The sequence below is a fragment of the Miniopterus natalensis genome, chromosome 1, assembly GCF_054644295.1.
Source record: "Miniopterus natalensis isolate mMinNat1 chromosome 1, mMinNat1.hap1, whole genome shotgun sequence".
Taxonomy (NCBI): Eukaryota; Metazoa; Chordata; class Mammalia; order Chiroptera; family Miniopteridae; genus Miniopterus; species Miniopterus natalensis.
Genome location: NC_142081.1, coordinates 30432271 through 30453934, shown reverse-complemented (window position 1 = coordinate 30453934; position 21664 = coordinate 30432271). Strand labels below are relative to the sequence as shown.

The 21664-nt window shown below is 33.9% G+C and overlaps 1 protein-coding gene across 1 annotated transcript in view; it reads left to right on the top strand.

The window, feature by feature from the left end:
• Positions 1 to 21664, top strand: part of MNAT1 (MNAT1 component of CDK activating kinase) — a 145962-nt gene that overhangs the window by 72071 nt on the left and 52227 nt on the right. The window contains exon 7 of the mRNA XM_016198215.2: positions 15521 to 15642. Within this exon, the coding sequence (XP_016053701.1) occupies positions 15521 to 15642 (122 nt within the window). The remainder of the gene's footprint in view (positions 1 to 15520; positions 15643 to 21664) is intronic.

Genomic DNA, 21664 nt, shown 5'->3' with positions numbered 1-21664 from the left:
TTTGCATCTTTAGGGCTCATTAGGGCTTTAATTTTTTAAATTTTATCACTCATTTAGGGCTTTAGGTTAAAGTGGTAAATTTTCAAGGAATATGTCATAGATTTTTTGTTTTAAAATACTTATAGACTAAATTTATTTCTTATATGCTTGCGTTTTTTTCTTTTCTTTTTTCCTAGTCCTGTAATTCAATAATACCTGTTTGACGAGGGCTACTTAAGCATCTTTGCTAGGGAGAAATGTTAATAGTGTTTCAGTTTTATGTTTTATTTCATGTTGAGGCATTATGTACCATTGCTTTCAGATTTTTTTCCTCCCTCATGAGATTTTATACATATACACCCATATATGCCTTTTTAAATATATTTGTCAGATTAAAACATGTGTAAAAATAAGGCTTATGGGAATAAAATATTGACTTTTCTTAAGGAATTTATGATCTTAATTTAATATATTTTCTTTTTGATGAATATTAAATGATAATCTTTAGGACTAGGTAAAACATACTGCAGTATATTTAGTGTTTGCATTGAGGCATGTATTAGTTTCTTTAGGAATTTATGTCCATAAATATTTAGCTCTGGACTGTGTCATTGTCAAGTAACATCTGGGACTAGAGTTCCCAACTGGGTGTCTAATTTTGCTGCCTTATTCTTTTAGAAGTGTTACTATGAGCAATAGGCAGGCAACAGAATGAAAGAAGGTGATTGGGACTAAGGAAAAAAAATAGACTAAAACAGATGGTAGGGAAATAAAAAAAAATAAAAAATTTCTTAAGCATTGTTTGTTTGGGGTAGTTTCTTTGCTAAACACATGGAAATACTTTGCACATTTGAGAATTACTGACTTCCTACATGCTATTTTTGAGAAACAGCAAATCATTCATGTAATATAAACACAATTATAGATTATTTTACTGGAACTTTTCATTCCTGGGTCTTACTTTTTAATAAGATAAATATCAGTGCCTTCTTTCAAATCATATTCGGACTATATTTTAGAAGATCATAAACAAATTTAAATTGAGTGTTGCTAATGCAAATAAATGACAGACATTCATTTAAAACTTCTTGAGTATTTATAGTCTTGTTGAATTATATTCTGCTTTTAAAATAAATGTTTTTAGTGGGATTGGACTTTTCAGAATGCACTTAAAGTCCATATAGTGATTTGTTTGGAAATGTCTATGTAGTTGGATTTCTGTATCTGTAATCATATTAATAAAATATTGTGATCAAAGAGTATTTTATACCATTGAATGAACTTGAATGTAAATATTAAACATAGATATTATTAATCATATCACCCCTCCTTTTTTTACTGATATTTTCCTAAACCCCAGCAGGAAAATGGAAGTCAGAGTGAGAGAATAAGCCTTTAGATGCTTAGTTCATTTCCCCCCCATTATTACCAGTGTCTCTTGAGTTAAACATGCAAAGTAGCAGAGAGCCCGGCTGGAGTGGCTCAGTGGTTGAGCGCCAACTCATGAACCAGGATGTCATGGTTTGATTCCTGGTCAGGGCTCATGCCTGAGTTTCAGGCTCGATCCCCAGTAGTGGGTGTGCAGGAGGCAGTCGATCAATGACTCTTTCATTGTTGATGTTTCTGTCTCTCTCTCCCTCTCCCTTCCTCTCTCTGAAATCAATAAAAACATACTAAAAAAAAAAAAAAAGTAACAGGGAGATGGGTAAAGACAGAAATGAAGGAAGGAAAAATAATTTAATATAGGAAGTAATGTTACACCTTGAACCAACCATATTATCAGTGGTAGGAGCTCTTACATTGTCCTCGTTTCTTGAATGAGGATTATTGATAATTATATGGTTGTAAACGTCTTTTTATTTCTGTAGTGTTTTAGTTTTAGAAATTAGAGCCATAAATGTAATTACCTATTTCTGTTCCAAGGCCTGTTATCTTTGAAATGATAAATAATGTTGCATACTTTTTCATTGCTGTTACCAGTTCTAGCAAAGTTCCACTATGTTTTATCAAGGGTTATCAAGGTATTTCCCTTGTGCGCCATAAAGTAGCAACTTGTACTTTTTTTCAGTAGGAGAGTCGTATGAGTTGAGAATGAGAAGTAATGGGGAGTAATTGTGGCCTCCTGTCATTCTTTTTGATGGCACAATCAAGGAGCCTTTTTTCCCCTTGCCGTTTTACAGATGATAGGCAGATTAGCAGTGTGACTAGGGATAGATAAGCTCTTTAATATCTAACCAGGTAGTTTCAAATTCTGGTTCTGTGAATTAATGCTTATGCGATATTCACTTGAAATAGTATAAACCTTATTCATTGGAATATACCTCACAATATGGTATTTGTGAGAATCAAATGAAATGAAAATAAACTCAGAGAAGATACTTTGAATGATTTTCTTAGATACTGTCAATTACAAAGATAACCTGTTTCCTAGATTTAACCTACTAGTTCTCCCATTGATAACATAGTAGATGATTAAAAGCACACACAAAAACCACACACATAAAGAAGCTAACAACAAAGTAAAGGAAGAGAGTAATTGAGTGACCAACTCCGAACAAAATAAATCTTAGGACTGGATGTAGAATTTCCCCAAATTTTGAGCAGTCTAAAGACAAAGGAAGAATGACCTGTTTTAACTTATAAACAGGATAATAGGAGCCCTGGCCAGTGTGGCTTAGTTGGTTGTGCATTGTCCCAAGCACCAGGAGGTTGCCTGTTCAATTCCTGGTCATGGAAGCAGAAATCAAGAATGTAGAGAGAGTCAAAGCCTTAAATGACATTACAGTTAAGAAACAATCTGGTGCTTTCTTGATTAAAATATTGTGAAGAAGCTTCCTGAATATTTATAATTTGTATTTTGTATTACCATGGTGATTCATGTCAATGCATTTTCCTCAGCAAAAACGTCTGTCTTCAGTAAGAATTATGTATCCTAGAAAGTCTTATGAGACAAACTGAAGAGAAGTTCTGGTTCAACATTTGTAAGACAAATACTGTGGTTTGCATTAGTAGATATGTAGAATTTTGACTATGTCATATAGATTTCATCACTCCTTCGTTGAGTTTAGATGTGTACTTTTATGCATCTATTTGGGTTCTGAGGCATATCTTTATAGACTATTTTTGTCCTTTGGCCTGTCTTGGTAAATTGTGTGGTGTTTAGCCAGAGATAGTGATATTGAAGGAAGTATTTAAAAATTCAGTGGCTGGTAAGACTGGAGATTGTCTTTAATGTCTTGTCTACTTCTGAGATTTCTTTGAATTTCATTATTTATTAGACACTCAAATTTTATCCAGGGTGTCAATACCCTTCCCAGTCCTCATCATGAAATTCTTACTGTTACTCTAATTGAGTCATTGTGAAAATATTAATGTTTTTTGAGAATCTATTTTTTCAGGTAGGGAAATATAAAGGTGAAAAAAATTGGCCCAGATAATTTGTTGACAGTTATTAAACATACAAAACTTTAAGCAATATATAAAATGATCAGTGAATATTTCTTAGCTCATATCTTTGAAAGCCAGCTATTGCTTTGTATTTTGTTTCAGGAAAAAAATGTTTTAGAAATGCTCTTTTTAAAAGCAATAATAATCCAATAAAAACCAGATGTCCACTAAGCAAAATCATGCAGTGCAATTTTTTTCCTCCTAACACCTTAGTAATATCAAGAAGTTTTGATTGTGAGATGCATGTTGGTGACTTAAAATCAGGGAGCATGTTAGGAGTCAGTGGGTTTGAGTGGAGTGTTTCCTATTAGGAGGTTAGTGTTAAAGTGTTGTGGGGAAATACAATGCCTGGGAAACGCCCTAGGTGCTGGATAGGAATGCAAAAGGCATAATGCGAGTTGCTAAAATTTTAGACATTTGAAAATTTAGCTTAAGGCCAGGGTTGCATCTAGGAAAGAGAAAATAAACTTTTTTTATTTTACCTCCTATATATTGCTTCAGGGTTCTAGACTAAATTTAAAATAATGGGTTTTGTATATTGTTAGCCTAGAGGACTGTACTATCATTCAAAACTTTGTCTCTGCAGGAAGATGTTTTGAGTTCTAACTTACTTGTTTTTTTTCTTTTTAAAATATGTTTTTATTCATTTTTAGAGATAGGGAAAGGGAGAGCGAGAGATAGAAACATCGATGAGAGAGAAACATCAGTAGGCTGCCTCCCCCAACCTGGGCATGTGCCCTGACCTGGAATATAACTGGTGACCTCTTGTTGCATGGGATGAAGCTCAACCAACTGAGCCACACTGGCCAGGGCAATTTCTAACTTACTTTCAAGCAGACTTTTGAAAGGTTACTGTTCATGTGGTGATGATTGCCTGTGGTGATTTTATCTGGTGGTAGTGACTAACAGACAGCATGTGGAGATGGTGCAAAATATCTCCCCTCTTCTGGCTCCTGATGAAGTTGACAATACAAAAATAATAACAATTATTGGTAGCATGTGTGGACACTTGATTCTGCTGTTTTTAAAATATATTTTTATTTTATTTGATCCTTTAAAGTAATTTTACAGGTGACACTGAGGATTGTTAAAAAAATAAAGTTGCTCAAGGTAAAATTGTATTTGACTCTTTGGACTCCAATGCCAATGTTTTTAACATTGTATTATTCAGGGGGGTTATATAACACAGGGACTTTAAAAGAATAGAGCATATGCTTGCATTCTTGATTGAAGGAAGAAATACAGATGGGAAAGCTGTTGTGGTGTGAAGAACCAAAATAAATGGAGACTGGGATTGTTCTTGCAGCTGCTTTAACTTATTTGGAGGTTAACTTGGGTTAACCTGCTTGACATTGCAACTGTGGGTTCTTTGGATGTTATTTTTAATTATATGACTTCATCAAGAGTAGTTTTGGATATTATGGAAATCTTGAAGCACATGCATTTCAAAACAAATAGAGGGCTTAGGCATTTAAAAAATAACCATCAGCATTGACATAGTATTAGGTCAGGTCTTGAGGCATTTTTTAAACATATTTGATCTATGTTTTACAGTTATTCTCAATTTTTATGTTGCCTCATAATGTATAAATTAATATTATGAATAAAACTGGTTAGTAATATTTTTGAAAGCTGTATTAAAGATGTAATGCTGGCTGGCTAAACACTTAAAATTTCATATATTTAGTTTTTTCTGAAAGACTATGTATTTCAAGAGAAAACGTTTTTTGTTTTGGTGATGAATTAAAAGAGTGTCCAAACTCACAAACTTCTTCTGCTTGTATTCCCTAGACAGAGGGAGAAAGTATTAGGGATATAAATTGTTTAAAACATCTCTTCTTAGAAAAATATGAATATGTTGCATAAAATGTTAAACTTTAATGAACTAGATCTTTATTTAACTCTTCAGTTATTTTGTCTTCACAAAATATATTTGGTGCCATCTATGAACATATCTGTTTTGCTTACTGTTAAGCCTGTAATTTCTAAAAATGTATCATTAGATTTTTCTCACCATTTAAAAAATCAGTTCAGTCCTGGCTGGTTTGGCTCAGTGGTTAGAGCATCTGTCCTTGGGCTGAAGGGTCCCAGGTTCGATTCCATCCAAGGGTTGCCTGGGTTGCAGGCTCGATCCCTGGCCCCGGAGGGGGCTTGTGTGAGAGGCAACCAATCAATGTGTCTCGTATCGATGTTTCTCTCTCTCCCCACTTCCACTCTCTCTGAAAAACAATGGAAAAGATATCCTCGGGTGAGGATTAAAAAAAATCATAAAAAAAAGAAATCAGTTCAATAGTCAATCTTTAGCAATTTAAAAATTTTATTTTTTAAATTTAATTTTTTTTATTCTGGTAAAATACACATAACATAAAATTTACCATCTTAATCCTTTTTAAGTTTATAGTTCAGTGGTATTAAATACATTCATATAATTCAACTCTTACTACCATCAGTTTCCATAACTCTTTTCTTCTTGTAAAACTGAAACTCTATATCCATTAAACAATACTCCCTTCCACCATAGGTCTACACGCATTTTTCAACTGTTTTTACATTTAATAGTAAAGAAAAAAATTGGAAGAATTTAGAGCAAGGAAATATTCACCTAAATCAACATATTTCAGTTTCCTTTATGTTGAGCAATTAGCTGATAAGCTAGTTTGAACCTGACTTTCAGGATAAAATACTTTTGTGGTTATATTATTTTTTTTTATTTCAACAAGACGAGTCTTGATGATAGATCAATTAGCAAATCCTGAAGAATTATGTAAATATTGTGGTAATTCTGTTATAAGAGATATTTCTTAGATATGAAATTCCTCCTTTCCTCAGGGTATCAGATTTACTGTTGGGTTGAGAAAGTAGCCTGGCAGCAGTCTTGTGTATCAGTTCAAAATTGTTTAGAATGGGAAGTGTTTTTATTTTTTTATTTCATTTTTCAATTACAATTTACATTCAGTATTATTTTGTATTAGTTTCAGGTGTACAGAACAGTGGTTTGATAATCATGTACTTTATGAAGTGGTTCCCTCCAATATTTCAAGTGCCCACTTGGCACCATACATAGTTATTACAATATTATTAACTGTATTTCCTATGCTGTATTTTATATCACTGTGACTATTTTGTAACTACCAATTTGTGCTTACCCCTTCACCTTTTTCACCCCCCCTCCCCGCAGCCATGTTCTCTGCATCTATGGGAAGTGTTTTTAAAACACCTATAGGAGTGCTGTAGGAGATTTTTTAAAACTTATTTTCTTAAAGTATAGATTCTTAAAGACAGGTGTTTATTAATTACTCCATTGCATTGACCTTGCTAAGGGGACAACAAGGAGATAATTATCTTTAGGTCTGAGTATTAGAAGTGTTATTGTTGCCTGGCTTGTATGGCTCAGTGCTTGAGTGTTCTAACCGTGAACCAAGAGGTTTCCCGGTTCGATTGCCAGTCTGGGCACATGTGTGGGTTGGGGGCTCGATTTCCAGTAGGGGGTGTGTGTAGGAGGCAGCCAGTCGATGTTGATGTTTCTATCTCTCTATTCCTCTCCCTTCCTCTCTCTAAAATAAAAACATATTAAAAATATTATTATTTTTGAATAAATATTAAGAGATCAACTTTAACAACTGTTAGTATAAATGATTTGTGTGCTCACTTTTTTCTAATGTAAAATGAATCTCAATATGCCATCCAATTGGTGACAAATAAGAAATTCTTTGTGCAATTAAGAGGAGATCTGTTTATTTAAGGGCTCTCAAAAGTTGTAAAAGATTATACTTGGCTATATGTGAAGGATAAATGTTGCACAATAATGCCCCTTAGTTTTCCTTTTATAATAAATCTCAGCTATGTGTTCAGCACAAGGGCTCAGTGCCAAAAAGAACAGGTTCAACTTGTCTGTGAGGATTTGCACCACAGTAAAATGCACAACTGCTTTTGTACAGGTCATTGTGGAGGTCATAGGCATGTACAGCTGAATGAAAGTAACTTTAAAAACAGACGAGATAGTGTTACTTAAGATTCAAAAATTAATCTTAATTTAAAACATTAAAAGGATGGAAAATCCTGAAAAGAACTCTTACATACAATTTTCACTTTATATGTTTATATGTTTTCAAGTGAATTTAAAACGAATTCTTTGGCACGTTGTGCCAGCATATTTTAAAAGAACTTCAGAATCACTTTTATAGTAATTGCTCAGACTTGGAAACATTAACTATTTTAATGTTAAATTCTGGGCAGTGCTCTGAACAGATTTCACATATTAAAGGTAGACTATGATGGTGGGAGAACAAAGTATGGAGGTGTGTGCATGTGTGCGTGTGTGTGCGTGTGTGCGCACGTGTGTGTATTGGAGTGGGGTCAGGGGGTGGGAGTTAAGTTCTAATGAAAAGGCAGATGTGATCTGAAGGAGATGCCTCCCTGAGTCATATTTCTCTTGAACTTATGATCGAAAGTTTCAAAATTAACAACAAAGAAAATCTTATATAATATGACTTCTTCCCAAGTGTCTCAGAAACACTTTCATTTTTGGTAGTAATTAAAAATAACTCAGAAAAAGTAGGTGGAGGGACTGTAATACAGTTTCATTTCTCCAGCCAGTAGTAGCTTTGAGTTTAGCATAAACAACACCAGAAAGTGATACAACCAAGGATTTAAGCAGATGCAGAGTTTATCTAGAGTTGTATTTTACATAGTTGTGTTTGTTCATAGAGTGACTGTTTCTTTTTTTTGTTTTTAAATGGTAATCAAAATGGCAGGGAGCCATTGGTTTCAGTATACAGATTAATTAGTAGTCTTTAGAATATGCTTCAGCAAATGCAGCTGATTGGCAGTATCACCTGTCTCAGCAACTGGTAGAATGTTAGTGCTTTTATCAAGCCTATAATTTCCAGAAGTGCTTCAAAGCTGTGCTCATTAAAGTCTCCCATACTAATTACTTTATTTGTCCTCTAGGGCACTGTTTTACTAAATGTACCTCTTTAATTTTATTTATTTATGTGTGTATTTATGTATTTTATTTATGAAGGTTGTAAAATAAAGTTAGTTTTTTATCTTATTTTAACTAAAACTGTGCACTTCTGTGTTTGTGGAACCATAATTTATGCTCAGTAAACACATAATGTTCCCAGATGAAAAATTTACCAAGTGATTTCTCTGCATTGCTTTTGTAATTCATATCATAAACATAAAACATATCTGTCAATTTTGAAAAATGATCTGTTAAAGTACAGTAAAATGTAATTTAAAAGATTGGTCATTATAGTCAACTTTCTAGGAAGGTAGTTTACTTCTACATTGCTAGGAATTATTCTTGTTGAAATAGTCTTTCGGGTTCATATTTTAAAATGTATTAATTTACATAGATTCATAGATGAACCCTCAATTTGTATATTACTTGAGGAAGATAATATCTTTGTTATTAAAAGAAGCCTGAATTTCTAAGAGAGCATCTAAAAATGATGAAGCACAGCCCTAGCCATGCTCAGTTGGTTAGAGTTTCATCCCATACACAAAAAAAGGTTGTGGGTTCTATTCCTAGTCAGGGCATATACCTAGGTTGTGGATTCCCAGTCCGGGAGTGGACGGTAGGCAAGATATCTCCCTCCCCTCCCCTCCCTTCCCCTCCCCTCCCCTCCCCCCTCCCCTCCCCTCCCCTCCCCTCCCCTCCCCTCCCTCTAAAATCAATAAAAATTTTTAAAAAACAAACATATCCTTGTGTGAGGATTAAAAAAATTAAAAATGATGAAGCACGTATCTCAGTACAGGTGAAATTTGTATCAATCTAAATGTATTATGGAAAAGTCAAATTGAGTATTTTCTAAAAAAATTGTTATGTTTTATTGAAGTAGCACATACTGATTTAAACACCACTCGTATACTAATATTTTAAAAATAAATAAACACTTTCTAATTTGTTTAAAAAGTATAAATATATATTGTTAAGTGCTTGAAAATAGAATCAGTTCTTGTGGTATATCCTTTCTATCATATCTTCACAGTGCCTAGTATCCATGAAATGTTTAGATAAATGAATTTTCATACTGTAGTCCTATAATAGAAAAGTGCTTGGTGCATTCCGGCAATATAGGGTTTAAAACCTGGGTAGATTACTAGGCTGTGGAAACTTCACTTTCTTTTCCTATGAAACAGACAAAATTATAATTACCTCTAATGCATGTATAGAGCCTAGCATGACATATAGTAGATATTCAATAAATATCTGTGTCCTTTTCATAGAATTCCACTGCTAGTAATGACGTTCCATATGTGCCTGATAATTTATGGGAAATTGCAAGTGAAAGGGAGTCAGGGAATCCTAAATATTCTATTCTGTTTTGCATTTACAGCCCAGATTTAATGCGTGGTGGTTTTGTGATGGCAGTGGTGGTGGTGGTGACATTTGTTTGTGGAAGGCAGATGGGGATGCTTCGGGTATTTATAATATATGTTGTGTCCTGTTAGGACAGAAGAAGGGTGAAGTCAGCTACAGCTTGGCTTAGCTGTTTACTTATTTTCTACAATGGAAATGACACAGGAATGACCCAGTCTGTAGTTAAATGACCTCAAATAGAACCAGATTTTTTTGTAGGTTTTTGGGGGGATGGCCTGGAGTAGGGGGTTGGAGAGAGTGGGATATTGTTGTATCCTTACAAAATGTTTGTTCATTCATGAAACAAACATTCCTAGGCACTGTAGTAGGCAGAGTTCAGGTCTAAATAAGAGCACTGTCTAAATAAAATATGGTCTCTTGAATTATTGTTTCTATTGTTGCATAAATAAGCCTTCTGCTGCCTTTTCACTGAAAAATATTTTTGCTTTAGAAGATTACTAATCTTATGATGTGCTATTTTTTGTTTTGTGTATATAATAATAGTAATTCTTTTAGAGAACTTTATATAAAGTAATTTTTATATTTTATCGTATTCAGAAATTTAGACTTTAGTATAAGTTGTCATTAATGTTGATTATCGAAAGGTTCACTTAAAGTGCCAAGATAAGAATTCTTTCTTGGAAGCTATTTTTGTAATTACTAAAAATAAAAATGCTAAAATGCTATATGCCTGAAAAGTTTTAAAAATTTTGGCATATACTGTTCTTAAAATTAATGTAGACTTTTTTAAGGAGACAGGTTTTGTGTCACCAAATAGACTCCTTGATGTTTTTCGTTTCTGATCTTTTTATAGAATCAGACAAGATTTGCTGGACACTCTGTCCTCTTGGCAGCAAATGGTGGTTCAGTAGCAAGACAAGCATCAGAGAAAGAATGTTAAAATAATACTTATTTTCAACACTGCCTCATTTATCAGTGCTCAGGGAAAAATAAAACCTAGAACAACAAAAACAAACAAAATAAAATCTCTTCTTTGGACTCTACCTTTTCTTAACCTACTGCCATCTCCCTATTTTCATTTTACCTTATAATTTGATGAAAACAGTAATCAAGTTCACTCAGTGTTTCTACTTCCTTAACTCTCATTCTTTCTTCTAGCATTGATATTCAGGCTCCTATTTTCACTACTATAATGAAGCTATTCTTGGTATTGAAATTCCCTTTACTACAAATGCTCTTACCCCCTCTCCCCTCTATTTCAGCCCCGTTCAGTCTTCATAGCCCACCTCAAGTATCATTTTTTTTCCAAGAACTCAATTGAATGAACATTCAAATACCTGTCATGTTCAGCAGACTCATATGTACATTTAACTAAAGTTGAAAAAACTCCAAACTAGGGAGAAAAATAGCAAAAAAATTATTCTCTTCCCCCAGTAAAAAGTGTTTTTGAAATAACATGGTTACCAAAAGCAAGCCAACTACTTTATCTGGTTTCCACAGCACAGTAACCTATTCCAGTGCTAGAGGGAAACCTGAGTCGGATTTATATAAAGATATTACAATATGCACAGACCAGTGTACAGTGTACTTTATGGACCATTTGAGGGATTTTTGAGGGGTTATATTGACCAGTTTTTGCCTTATTCTAACTTCAGAACCTAATCATTGGGCAAGATGCAACTTTACTGTTACAGCTATGTTGGATTTGAGCCAGTCACGTCACTTAGGACCCTTCTAGGTAACATTTGGATCTCTTTGGAATGTTTTAAGTGCAGAATTATCTGAGACAGAGATGACTAGCTTAATTCCTTTTCTGCCTTTATTTTTGCACTTTTGGGGAGATAAATTTTTTTGAATGCAATAATATTCACAACAGGTGAAGCAGAAGGAAAAAATGCTATTTCTTTTTATTTCATGTTCACCTATAGTTTGAGATGCTGGGCTTTTTGAAAATGAGTTGCTTGTGTCCACAAATATATTGTTGCACTTAGTTTCCACATGAACTGTAATAGTACTACCCTAATACAAAGGAATTTATAGAAATCTTTGTTTGAACATTCAGGGTTAGGTTGTAATTATATTTGAGATGCTTTAATGATGTTAATCTTTTTTAAAATAGATATTATTTCCTTATTTCTCCCCAACATTTTAAGTTTCTAAACGTGTTACATTTTATTTTTGGAATTCTTTCTCAAGGAATAATTTTTATTGGTGTAACAATAAGAATTTCAAAATATAGTTGATGTTAAGAAGTATTATTAATTTTTTATGCGATAAAATGAAGACTAAATGGTATGTGTTGCTGAGAGGGGATTGCAAATAAATTTATTTAACAAAACCTTAAAGTAATTTTAGTGTAGTGGACAGATTTTGATGAAATTTCCAGGGCCAACTGATAGAAATAGTTTCAGAGACTTGGCTTAGGCAAGTGAGAATATAACTCTTTTAGGGCTATTTGACTTTTAATTTATTTAACAAGAAGCTTAAGCCCAGCTAAATGGTTTATATAAATTATTCTTTGATGTTTTAAAGCATATCTTACATATTTGAATGGAACTGATCATTACTGAAGAGCCAGAAAAATATAGTTCTATCAGTGTATTCAGGATGAAACCTCTCGAAAGGGTTGAATATGAATTCTGGAAAAGCCTGTTTTCTTTGAGAAGCACAGTTTTTGGGAAGAATTGGCAATCTGTTAGGCACCGTATTTTAAAAGACAAGAAATGCTCATAAAGGCTGACTTGTGGGAATAAGTCAGCAAAAAGCTAGCCATAGTAATTTTTCTTTTTCTAAGAGTATGTTTGTTAAAGGTGGGGACAATGAAACAAGGAAGGGCTTAGGATAGAAGAAACACCAGGAGAGAGCCTAGGTGGGGCTGCTTTGCCTCACTGGAAAGTCAGAGAAAGGGGGGCCTTGGGGACAGGCTCAGGGGGTTAGCCGCTTCCCATTGTTGCAAGTCTCGTGGGTCCCTTAGAGTTTAGGAGATACATGCCTGAGAGGGAAGAAGAGAGGGAAGGGAAAGGTGCAGCATGATCCTTGGAGGGGTTGCACACCCGTAACAATTTTTTAAAAAAGTTTTATGTTCTGCTTATTCCAAAACATGCATTCAAATAGGGAATGAATGTAGTCTGATGATTCTAGTAGAGAGTTGGGAATGTGGGAGTTAGTGCTTGTTTGTTTTTTTCCACTGACTATTTCCCTAGTATATATAGAATCAAATTATTGTACATTATATTTTGGGAAAATTCTTTGTATTTTTTTATGATACAATATGAGGTAGTGGCTTATTTCCACCTGGTGGTCATGCAATCATAGCAGGTTAGACCTGGAAGAACACTAGTTCAAATCCCCAGTTCACTCTGCCCCCTGCAACCCCTATTAAAGATGAAGATGAAGAAGCTTAGAAAATTGTATTACCTCAGTTCATTTTAGTTTAGAGAAGGTGCCAGCACAAATTTATAGTAGTTACCTCTTACCATACAGAATCTTGTCCCTCATTTGCATTATGTCGTTTATTATAAATTTTGAAAGAAATTAGAGATAGCCATTTCTGTGGGGGAAAATATATTGAGCTTACCATGAAATCATGTGCTACTAGGAAGTTGTCACCATGCAGCTGTTGCAGTGATAACAGGCCAATATCCCTCTAAAGTGACCAAACAGCATAGTATAAAAATTGTTTTGCTAACTCCTAAAATAAATACAAAACAACTAAATTACCCCCAAATTTTCTTAAATTGAGCATCTTGAAGGCAGTACCAGGTATATTTTTAAAGTATTCTCTATCTCATTAAAATATTTTGTGAGTACATACATACACACAAAAAATATGTATGCACAAATAGAAAACACATGCACATACGTGCACATACATGTTTAAATTGTTAGGACATTTACCAACCTAGAAACAGTATTTCAGGAATAACTTAACTGATTTTCTAAAAGGTCTAAATGTAGATATTTTCTTTGGAAACAATCACTAGAATTGTATTGGTTTAATGCTCTAAGAGCAGTGAAGTATTCTGATTTCTAATTGCTTTTAGCAGTGTGACACATTCTATAGGATTTGATAAATTTAAAATGTGAGAGGACCAGTTTATGAAAACAACTACCACTATTGTTTTGTGTTTTTAAAAAATATATCTTTATTGATTTCAGAGAGAGGAAAGGAGAGGGAGAGAGAGACAGAAACCTCAATGATGAGTCATTGCTGCCTCCTGCACGCCCCCTGCTGGGGATGGAGCCTGCAACCCCAGCATGGCCCTGACTGGGAATCCAACCACGATCTTTTGGATCATAGGTCAGTGCTCAACGCTGAGCCAGGCCTGATGGCACCATCCTATTTTTCATAGTTTCTACACCATTTTACATTCCTACCAGCAATGCACAAGAGTTTCAATTTCTCCACATGCTTGCCAGCACTTGTTATTTACTGTGGTTTTTGTTGTTATTTTATTATTTATTTTGGGGGAGGATAATAGTCTTCCTAAGTAGCCTTGAGTGTTAAGTGGTATATCATTGTGGGTTTGATGTGCATTTCCCTAATGACTTGTGATGTTAAGTATCTTTTCATATGCTTATTGTCCATTTGCATATCTTTGGAGAAATGTCTATTCAAGTCCTTTGCCTGTGTTTGGTGAAGGACTTTTGAGGTCACCGAGTCCGAGAAGATATTGATATGTCAGTAAACTAGGTAGGATGATGCTACATGGGATTAAACTTGTTGAGAAAAACCAGGAGTCAGATGCAGACATCTTCAATCGTCCTTCCTCATAGCCTCAATTGCACTTTATCACCTTTAAGTCATGGTTTTTACTTTTTTTAAAAAGCAAGCCAAAATAAGATAAATGTACTATGTGTCCAACTTAATAATTTAGGGGGAAAAGTAAAGAAGTACAGGGGAGGTAATGATAAAAATAAATTATAAACTAGAAAATAGTGGAAGTAATACCTATAATAACTAGTTGTTATTAAAAAATTTGGAAATAGAGAAGTTGATGAGAACTATGCCAAGAAAAATTACAGAACTAGAGTTAGAATCAGAAACATGGACTACATTAAAAAACTAGGAATTTTAAAAATTGGAATTCGATGCTCAGATGTATGATAATTATGTAAATCTGAATGTAATGATACTAAGTGGTGAATGGTATTTTATTTTGTATATTTATGATTAAATATTGTCCTTTTAATTATCTAATAGTTCTTTCCGTTCAGAAAAATAGCTGGATGTTTCATTCAAGTTAATTTTTAGCATAAAATTTTCTCATTTTAGCTGTGTGTGTGCGTAAGTAGACATCATATACATACATGTGGTAAGTTTGATTCTATTGTAAAGACTTAAACATTTATGTGGCAAAACTTTACAGAGAATAATTTCATTAGTGTCCTTGCTTAATTAGGGCTTTCAACAAAACACTGATCACCAAAACTGTCAAAGTTCTATAATAAAAATAGGAAAAGGTAAGGATGGACTATGCTTATATATTTGCTGAGTTCTACCAATGACATTGAACAGCTATATTCTAAGGCTAAATTTGAATTTAATGATGAATTTGGTTTTCCTCCTGTAAATCACATCAGTGACTGTGCGTTAATTATGTAATGTGGGTTTCAGTAATATAATGAATCGTACCCATGGAATAGCAGACATAATGCATACTATTTTTAATGTAAGGAGTTTAGTCCATTTTAAAAAATGATTCAAGTAAGTAGTAATATGAAAGTAATATTAAAAGGTATTGCTTTCCTTCATTTTTCTAACAGAGTCAACATATTTCATTAGCACCTATTCAAAAGCTTGAAGAAGCTCTGTATGAATACCAACCACTCCAAGTAGAGACATGTGGACCACAAGTTCCTGAGTTTGAAATGCTAGGAAGACTTGGGTAAGTGCCCAAAAGAACTTCTCATTGAGGAGCTGATGTTTAGGGCTTTGTTTTTACCGTTTTTAACTGACACTTTAATATTATTAGATTTTGAGTTTACAGAATTTTATACTCTTTTATGAAAAAGAATGGTGCTTAGTATAGGTTAATACATTTTTTTAATGGTTTTGTTGGTTTTTTTTTGAGATTGTATTGTATTAGTTTCTTTTTAAGGCTGTCCTTGGCAGCCATACTGAAGTAGCTGTTCATTTTCCACTTACTGTATACTTTTTAGAAAAAGGGGCTTAATTTAGTCAGTAGTAAGCCAGTAAAAATATGAGAGTTGAGCTCCTTGCCATGAAAAAGAGTAGATTTACTCACTGCTGCTGTATACAATGAAACTGTATTTATGAAAAATGAGCCACAAAATATATTTTGTGAAAAGGTATGTTGTAGGGCTGGCCAGTGGCTCAAAAGTTATATGCATCCATTTTGAAAATGAATGTGGGATTGTGGTTTTTGTGAATGATGGAGATGATCACAGTCTTTTTCAGGGGTGCAGGTAGGTATTTGTATACTTGAAAAGTACAGACACAGACTTTGTTGGATGGAGCAAATCTTATTTTGTTGTGGTGTTTCAACATAGATTATTGAATGAAAAGATGATCCAGAATTGGTTGTTTTCTATAAAAATAAAATAATGTAAAATATAATGTGAAAAGAAAATAATTGGTATTGTGAAACCAAGTAATTAAAAAAAGATCCTAATAGCAAAAACAAGATAGATGAAATAGACAAAATCTATATGCGTCTTCAAAACCAAAACCAGAGTCTTGAAGATGATACATAGTATTTTGCATATGGAAGCTGCAAGGTCAAGTTACTATTAAAATGAAAGATAATTTACTTGCTATTTGGTAGATCTTATGATTTTGTTTTAGTTCTGTGTGCTCTTAATGTCCTAGGGAATGTGAAACAAAATCTAAAATCCCCATATGAGTTTGAGGTAACAAATTTATCAAATAATTGGTGTAAATGCTAAAATTGAAGCTTGAGGAGACAGACAACATAGGATTGTCTGATTTAAAAAGTTATAAGTGATACTGATTTCTTATCTCTTACTTGGTAGTGAAGAGGCAGAATTCTGTATCTCTAAAATAAATTTTCTTAAAATCTTTACTTTTGTGTCAGTGAAGTATTTAAAATAGTACTCTTCTGTTACAGGCTGATTTTACAATAATTTTGTAATCAGAATTACGCTTGAAAGATCATGGAAATGGCAATGCAGGAAAAGAAGGGGGCAAAAAATAAATGGGACAATTAGGAAACAAATATCATAGTACAATAGTAGATTTAATATTATATATCAGTAATTACATTAAGTGTAAATGTTCTGAACAAACACCATCCAATAAAACTTTCTGAAGTGATGGAAGTATTCTGTGCCAGTGCTGTTGAAGATAGTAGCTCAGTTACATGTTTCTACTGAGCACTTGAATGTGAAATTGAAGAATTGAATTTAAAATTCTGTTCAATTTGATTTAAGTAAACACATATGGCTTGTGGCTACCATATTGGATAGCACAGGGTCTAAAATACTCCAAAAAATAGGCTGAGATTGCCAGATTAGACTTTAAAAAGCAAGATTTACTATATATTTTCTATAAGGATTGTGCATTATATATAAAGATATAGTTTCTCTGAACTTCTTGAATCTATAATTCAATATTTTTATTTTGTAATATCTCAACCATTATCTCTTCACAGATTTCTTCTGCTCCATTTTTCTCTCTTTTTATTCTGAGATCCTGAGTTCACATATGTTTGACCTTCTGATATTGTTTTACAGTTCTTGGATGTTTTATTTTGTTTTTTAAAATTTTTTCTTAAATTTGTGTTTCAGAAGTTTGGATAATTCCTCTTGTCCTATCCTCAACTTCACTTCTTCTTGTGTCCTTCTGCTGATAAGTCCATCAAAAGAATTCTTTCTGTTACTGCAGTTTTTGTATCTAGCATTTCCATTTCGCTCCTTTTTGTGATTTCCATTTCTTTGCTGAAATTCCCCATGTGTTTACACGTTATCTATTCTTTTCACTAGATCCTTTAACTTATTATGTTATTTGTTAATTGATTTTAGAGAGAGAGGAAAGGAGAGGGAGAGAGAGAGAGAAACATTGATCAGTTGCCTCCTGCACATGCTCCGACCAGGACCCGGCACGCAACCTGGCTATGTGGCCTGACTGGAATGGAACCCATCAGCCTTCGGTGGGCTGGCCATGCTCCAACCAACTGAGCCATGCCCGCCATATTATGTTACTTAAAGTGCCTCTTTGATACTTCCAACATTTGTTGACTATTTTATGTCTTGATGATAGATTTGTTTTTCCTGCTTTCTTGTGTTTATTGTACTTATTGCTTGCATATTGGATATTTTGTGTAACAGAACAATAGAGACTGAGGTAAATAATATTTATGCCCTTTTTTCTGTCAGGCCATTAGTGTAGGGAGTTGAGTATTGTCTAGTTTGATTTCATTTTGGGTTTCATGGTTGCTCTAGTTACCATCAGTGTATCATAGGCTTCAGATTCTCTCAATTGTGGTCTGTTGTCACTTTTTGCTTAATATGAGGCCTGGAGTGCTGGAGGGATTTTCTGTCTTCTTGTTCCACTCTCAGCTTTCAGCAGGCTCTGCAAGCCTTAGTTAGCTACAGGGGTTTTTTCTTTTGATGCCCCTCCCCAGAGGTAGACTGCTCTTGCTTTTTACTTGGAATAAGTTTTGTGGGAGCAAGGGCTTTTTTAGTGTTGCTGTTTGAGCTTTAGTCTTAGGACGTCCTGTGTGCTGGAGCCTCAGGGTGATACTTTCTCAGTGTTCCTATCTCTTTCCCAGAGGCAAACAACATTTGTCTCCTACATCAGGGTGCAGATGGGTTTGCTATTCCTCTCCCAACCCCACAAGTGAGTTCTGTCTTGTTTTGGTGGGGTTCAGGGTTCTTGAGCATAGGACAGTTTCTTGCCCCTCTCCTGATCTCTGCTTTGCATCAGTGTGTTAGGTTGGGTAAGAGTGGGTGTCCTACCTTTCCTCAGTGGTTGAAGGCTTTCGTCTGTGTCAGTAGAGGGTTGGAGAGGGTTGCAGTAGGTTTTCTACTCCTCTCCCAGTAGCTCCTAATCTTTGCCTTTCCTCATCAGCTGAGTCTTACCTGACATTTTTAAAAAAATAGTTCATTTCTTTTTCCATTTAGTGTTCAATTATTGCTGATTTTTACTGAATCTCTCTAAAGGAATATCCTCCTCATCTTCCTCTTCTAATCTGTTATGGTGGTGGTGCTGCTATATCCTGGGTGGGGCAAAAGTAGGTTTATAATAGTTTGTATGGAAAATAATACAATGATTAATAAATACTAATACAAGAATACACTCTGTGTTTTGAGTACTTTTGCCCTACCCTGTATATGTGTATGTGAATTTTTAACTAATCCTGATAGAATTCTGTGTAAAATAGATGTAGCCTAATAGACTTTTTTCCCCCCCTTTTTTTGAGTAAATTATTAAATTGAATAAACTTTGGTAATACTTTTGATTGTTTGGAGCCCTTTTAGTTTCCTTCTGCCTTTACCATTATGGCTTTTATTTTAAAAAATAGGGTAAGTGTCCTTTAGATAAGGTATAACATTAGTCTTCTACTTTTTTCAAGTTTTTCATACCTAAAATCTTATTTAAACTTAAATAAAGGAGGCTGGATTGCTTTTGTTTTGGGGGGGAATGGTGGTTAAGGTCTTTCATTATTAACCATTGACTATTTAGAATACATTTAGTTCCAGAATTCCAGCAGTAGGCCTTTCTCTCTTTCAAAAAAGACTGTACATATATTCTATATCCACAAAAGTTAAGGCAAATTGTTCTTTTTTTGTTTGTTTGTTAAATGGAATATGCTTTATTTTGAAATAAATGTTAACACAATATAGAACTGAATTACTTAGGAATGTTTCTAAAAGAATGGAACATGTAATAGGATATTGATTGAGGTGTTACAACAAAGAAACTTGAAATAACAGTGGGTTAACTGGGACAGTATTTTATTTCTCTTTCAGGTTATCACCTGATTAAAAGCAGTCCAAGCTAAGTATGGTGATTCATGGTGTCAGATTACAATTTCTTCTATTTTATTTTATTTTTTAAAAATTAAATTTATTGGGGCAACATTGGTTGTTAATAGGATCATATAGGTTTCAAGTGTACATTTCCATGACACATGATCTGTATATTGCATTGTGTTCCCACTGCCCAAAGTCAAATAATCTTCCATCACCATATATTTGGCCCCCTTTACCCTTTACTACCCTTGCTCCCCACCCCACTCCCTTTGGTGACCATCAGACTATTGTCTGTGTCTATGAGTTTCAGTTTTATATACCACATATGAGTGAAATCATATGATTCTTTGCCTTTTCTGACTTGCTTAGCATAATATTCTCAAGGCAAATTATTTTAATTACAAATAAACATGTGTGTATTTCAAGCAATGGACCTTGACTACAAGTTTCTTTTAGACATCTGTGGCTAAGGAGTAGAGGAATTTAGATCTACAACAGTTGTATCAGAATTGCTTAAGAAACATTGACTTCTTCTCACATAGAACTATTTATATACCAAAATAGAATGTATCTCACACCTTCTGTACCTTCAGCCTTCTACCTTGAGAAAAGGATTACATTCTATATAAACGGTTTTAGTTTTTGGAGCCGGGATTAGCTCAAGCAATCTCTTTGATAATATGTTATGACCTAGCACTTAAACATTCGCCAAAATAAATCCCAAACTGATTTCTCATTTTCTATTCTGGAACTATTATTTGAAAGCATATGCTTTCTTACTTTTTTTCTTAATATTCTAGATCTAAGAATACATTTTTACCTACTGTAATTTTCAGAAACATTTAGGGAGAGATTGAAGAAGTTGCTCTGTGAAGTGACTTTTCAGAGAATGATTTGGTATCCTCAAAGGTACTGCTGTTAAGATACAAAGACTCTTAACTTCAGTTGACTAAAGGTGTAATTGTTACACATCTGTCCCAAGAGTTGTCCACATCTTTGCTAGAAGATTGTATCTAATAAGCCCCAGTTATCTCTTTACAGCAGGCTCTCCCCCTACACCCAAACCTCTCCCTCCTATCCTCTCTTTTCTAGTACATCAAAATTTCCGTTTTATATTATGCTGTTCTACAGAGGGAACAAGTTTAATTTCTTTAGAGGCAAATAGAGAATAAATTACTTCATTTCCATTTTCTTATATCTGCTTTGAAATCTTTATGACATGAAGTTAAGACTAGTGTATTTGTAGCTTCACTCTAGTTGGTGCAAAACTGTGGATGCAAGCACTTTCAAAATAATTTTAATTATATATTTTTGGGAGTGGGTGACATAAGGCCTTGGGAGAATGCCTCCTAAAAACTACATTTTTGTCCTCATGCATAATTTTGATAAAGGATGAAATCAAAAGTACATTGCCATGAGATTTTAGGTGGTTTTTACTGAGATCTTTTCTAAAGTTAGTTAAACTTGAGAAGTAGATGACAAATAAGTGAGAATTTCTCATTTAGGAAGGTATTATGAATATATAGTTATAGTTCAGATTGCACTGGCAGTACTTTTCTGATTTGCTGAAGGCAATATGTAAACATGTTTTATTAATTCTGTGCCAGTGGGAGCGAGCACTGGGAAAACTTAACTGCTAATTGAAATTCCCCAGACCGCGGCTGTAGCTGTTAGTCCAGTCTCATTGATTGGCCTGTGAGACTGTCTTTGTAATAATCAACTGGCTTTCTAGTGAATATTTTACTACCTTCCACCCAAAGAAGAATTCACTTAACTGGTAGAAGTTATAAGCATTTATCATCTTTATTCATTAATTTCAAATTATTTTATCAGATATCACTAAGTTTTAAATACATATGCGATTTACTAAACATGAGCTGTCCATTTATGAGCCTATTGTAGGAATAAGGAAAAATTTATTTTATAAGATAAAATATGATTTTTAAGCAAGAT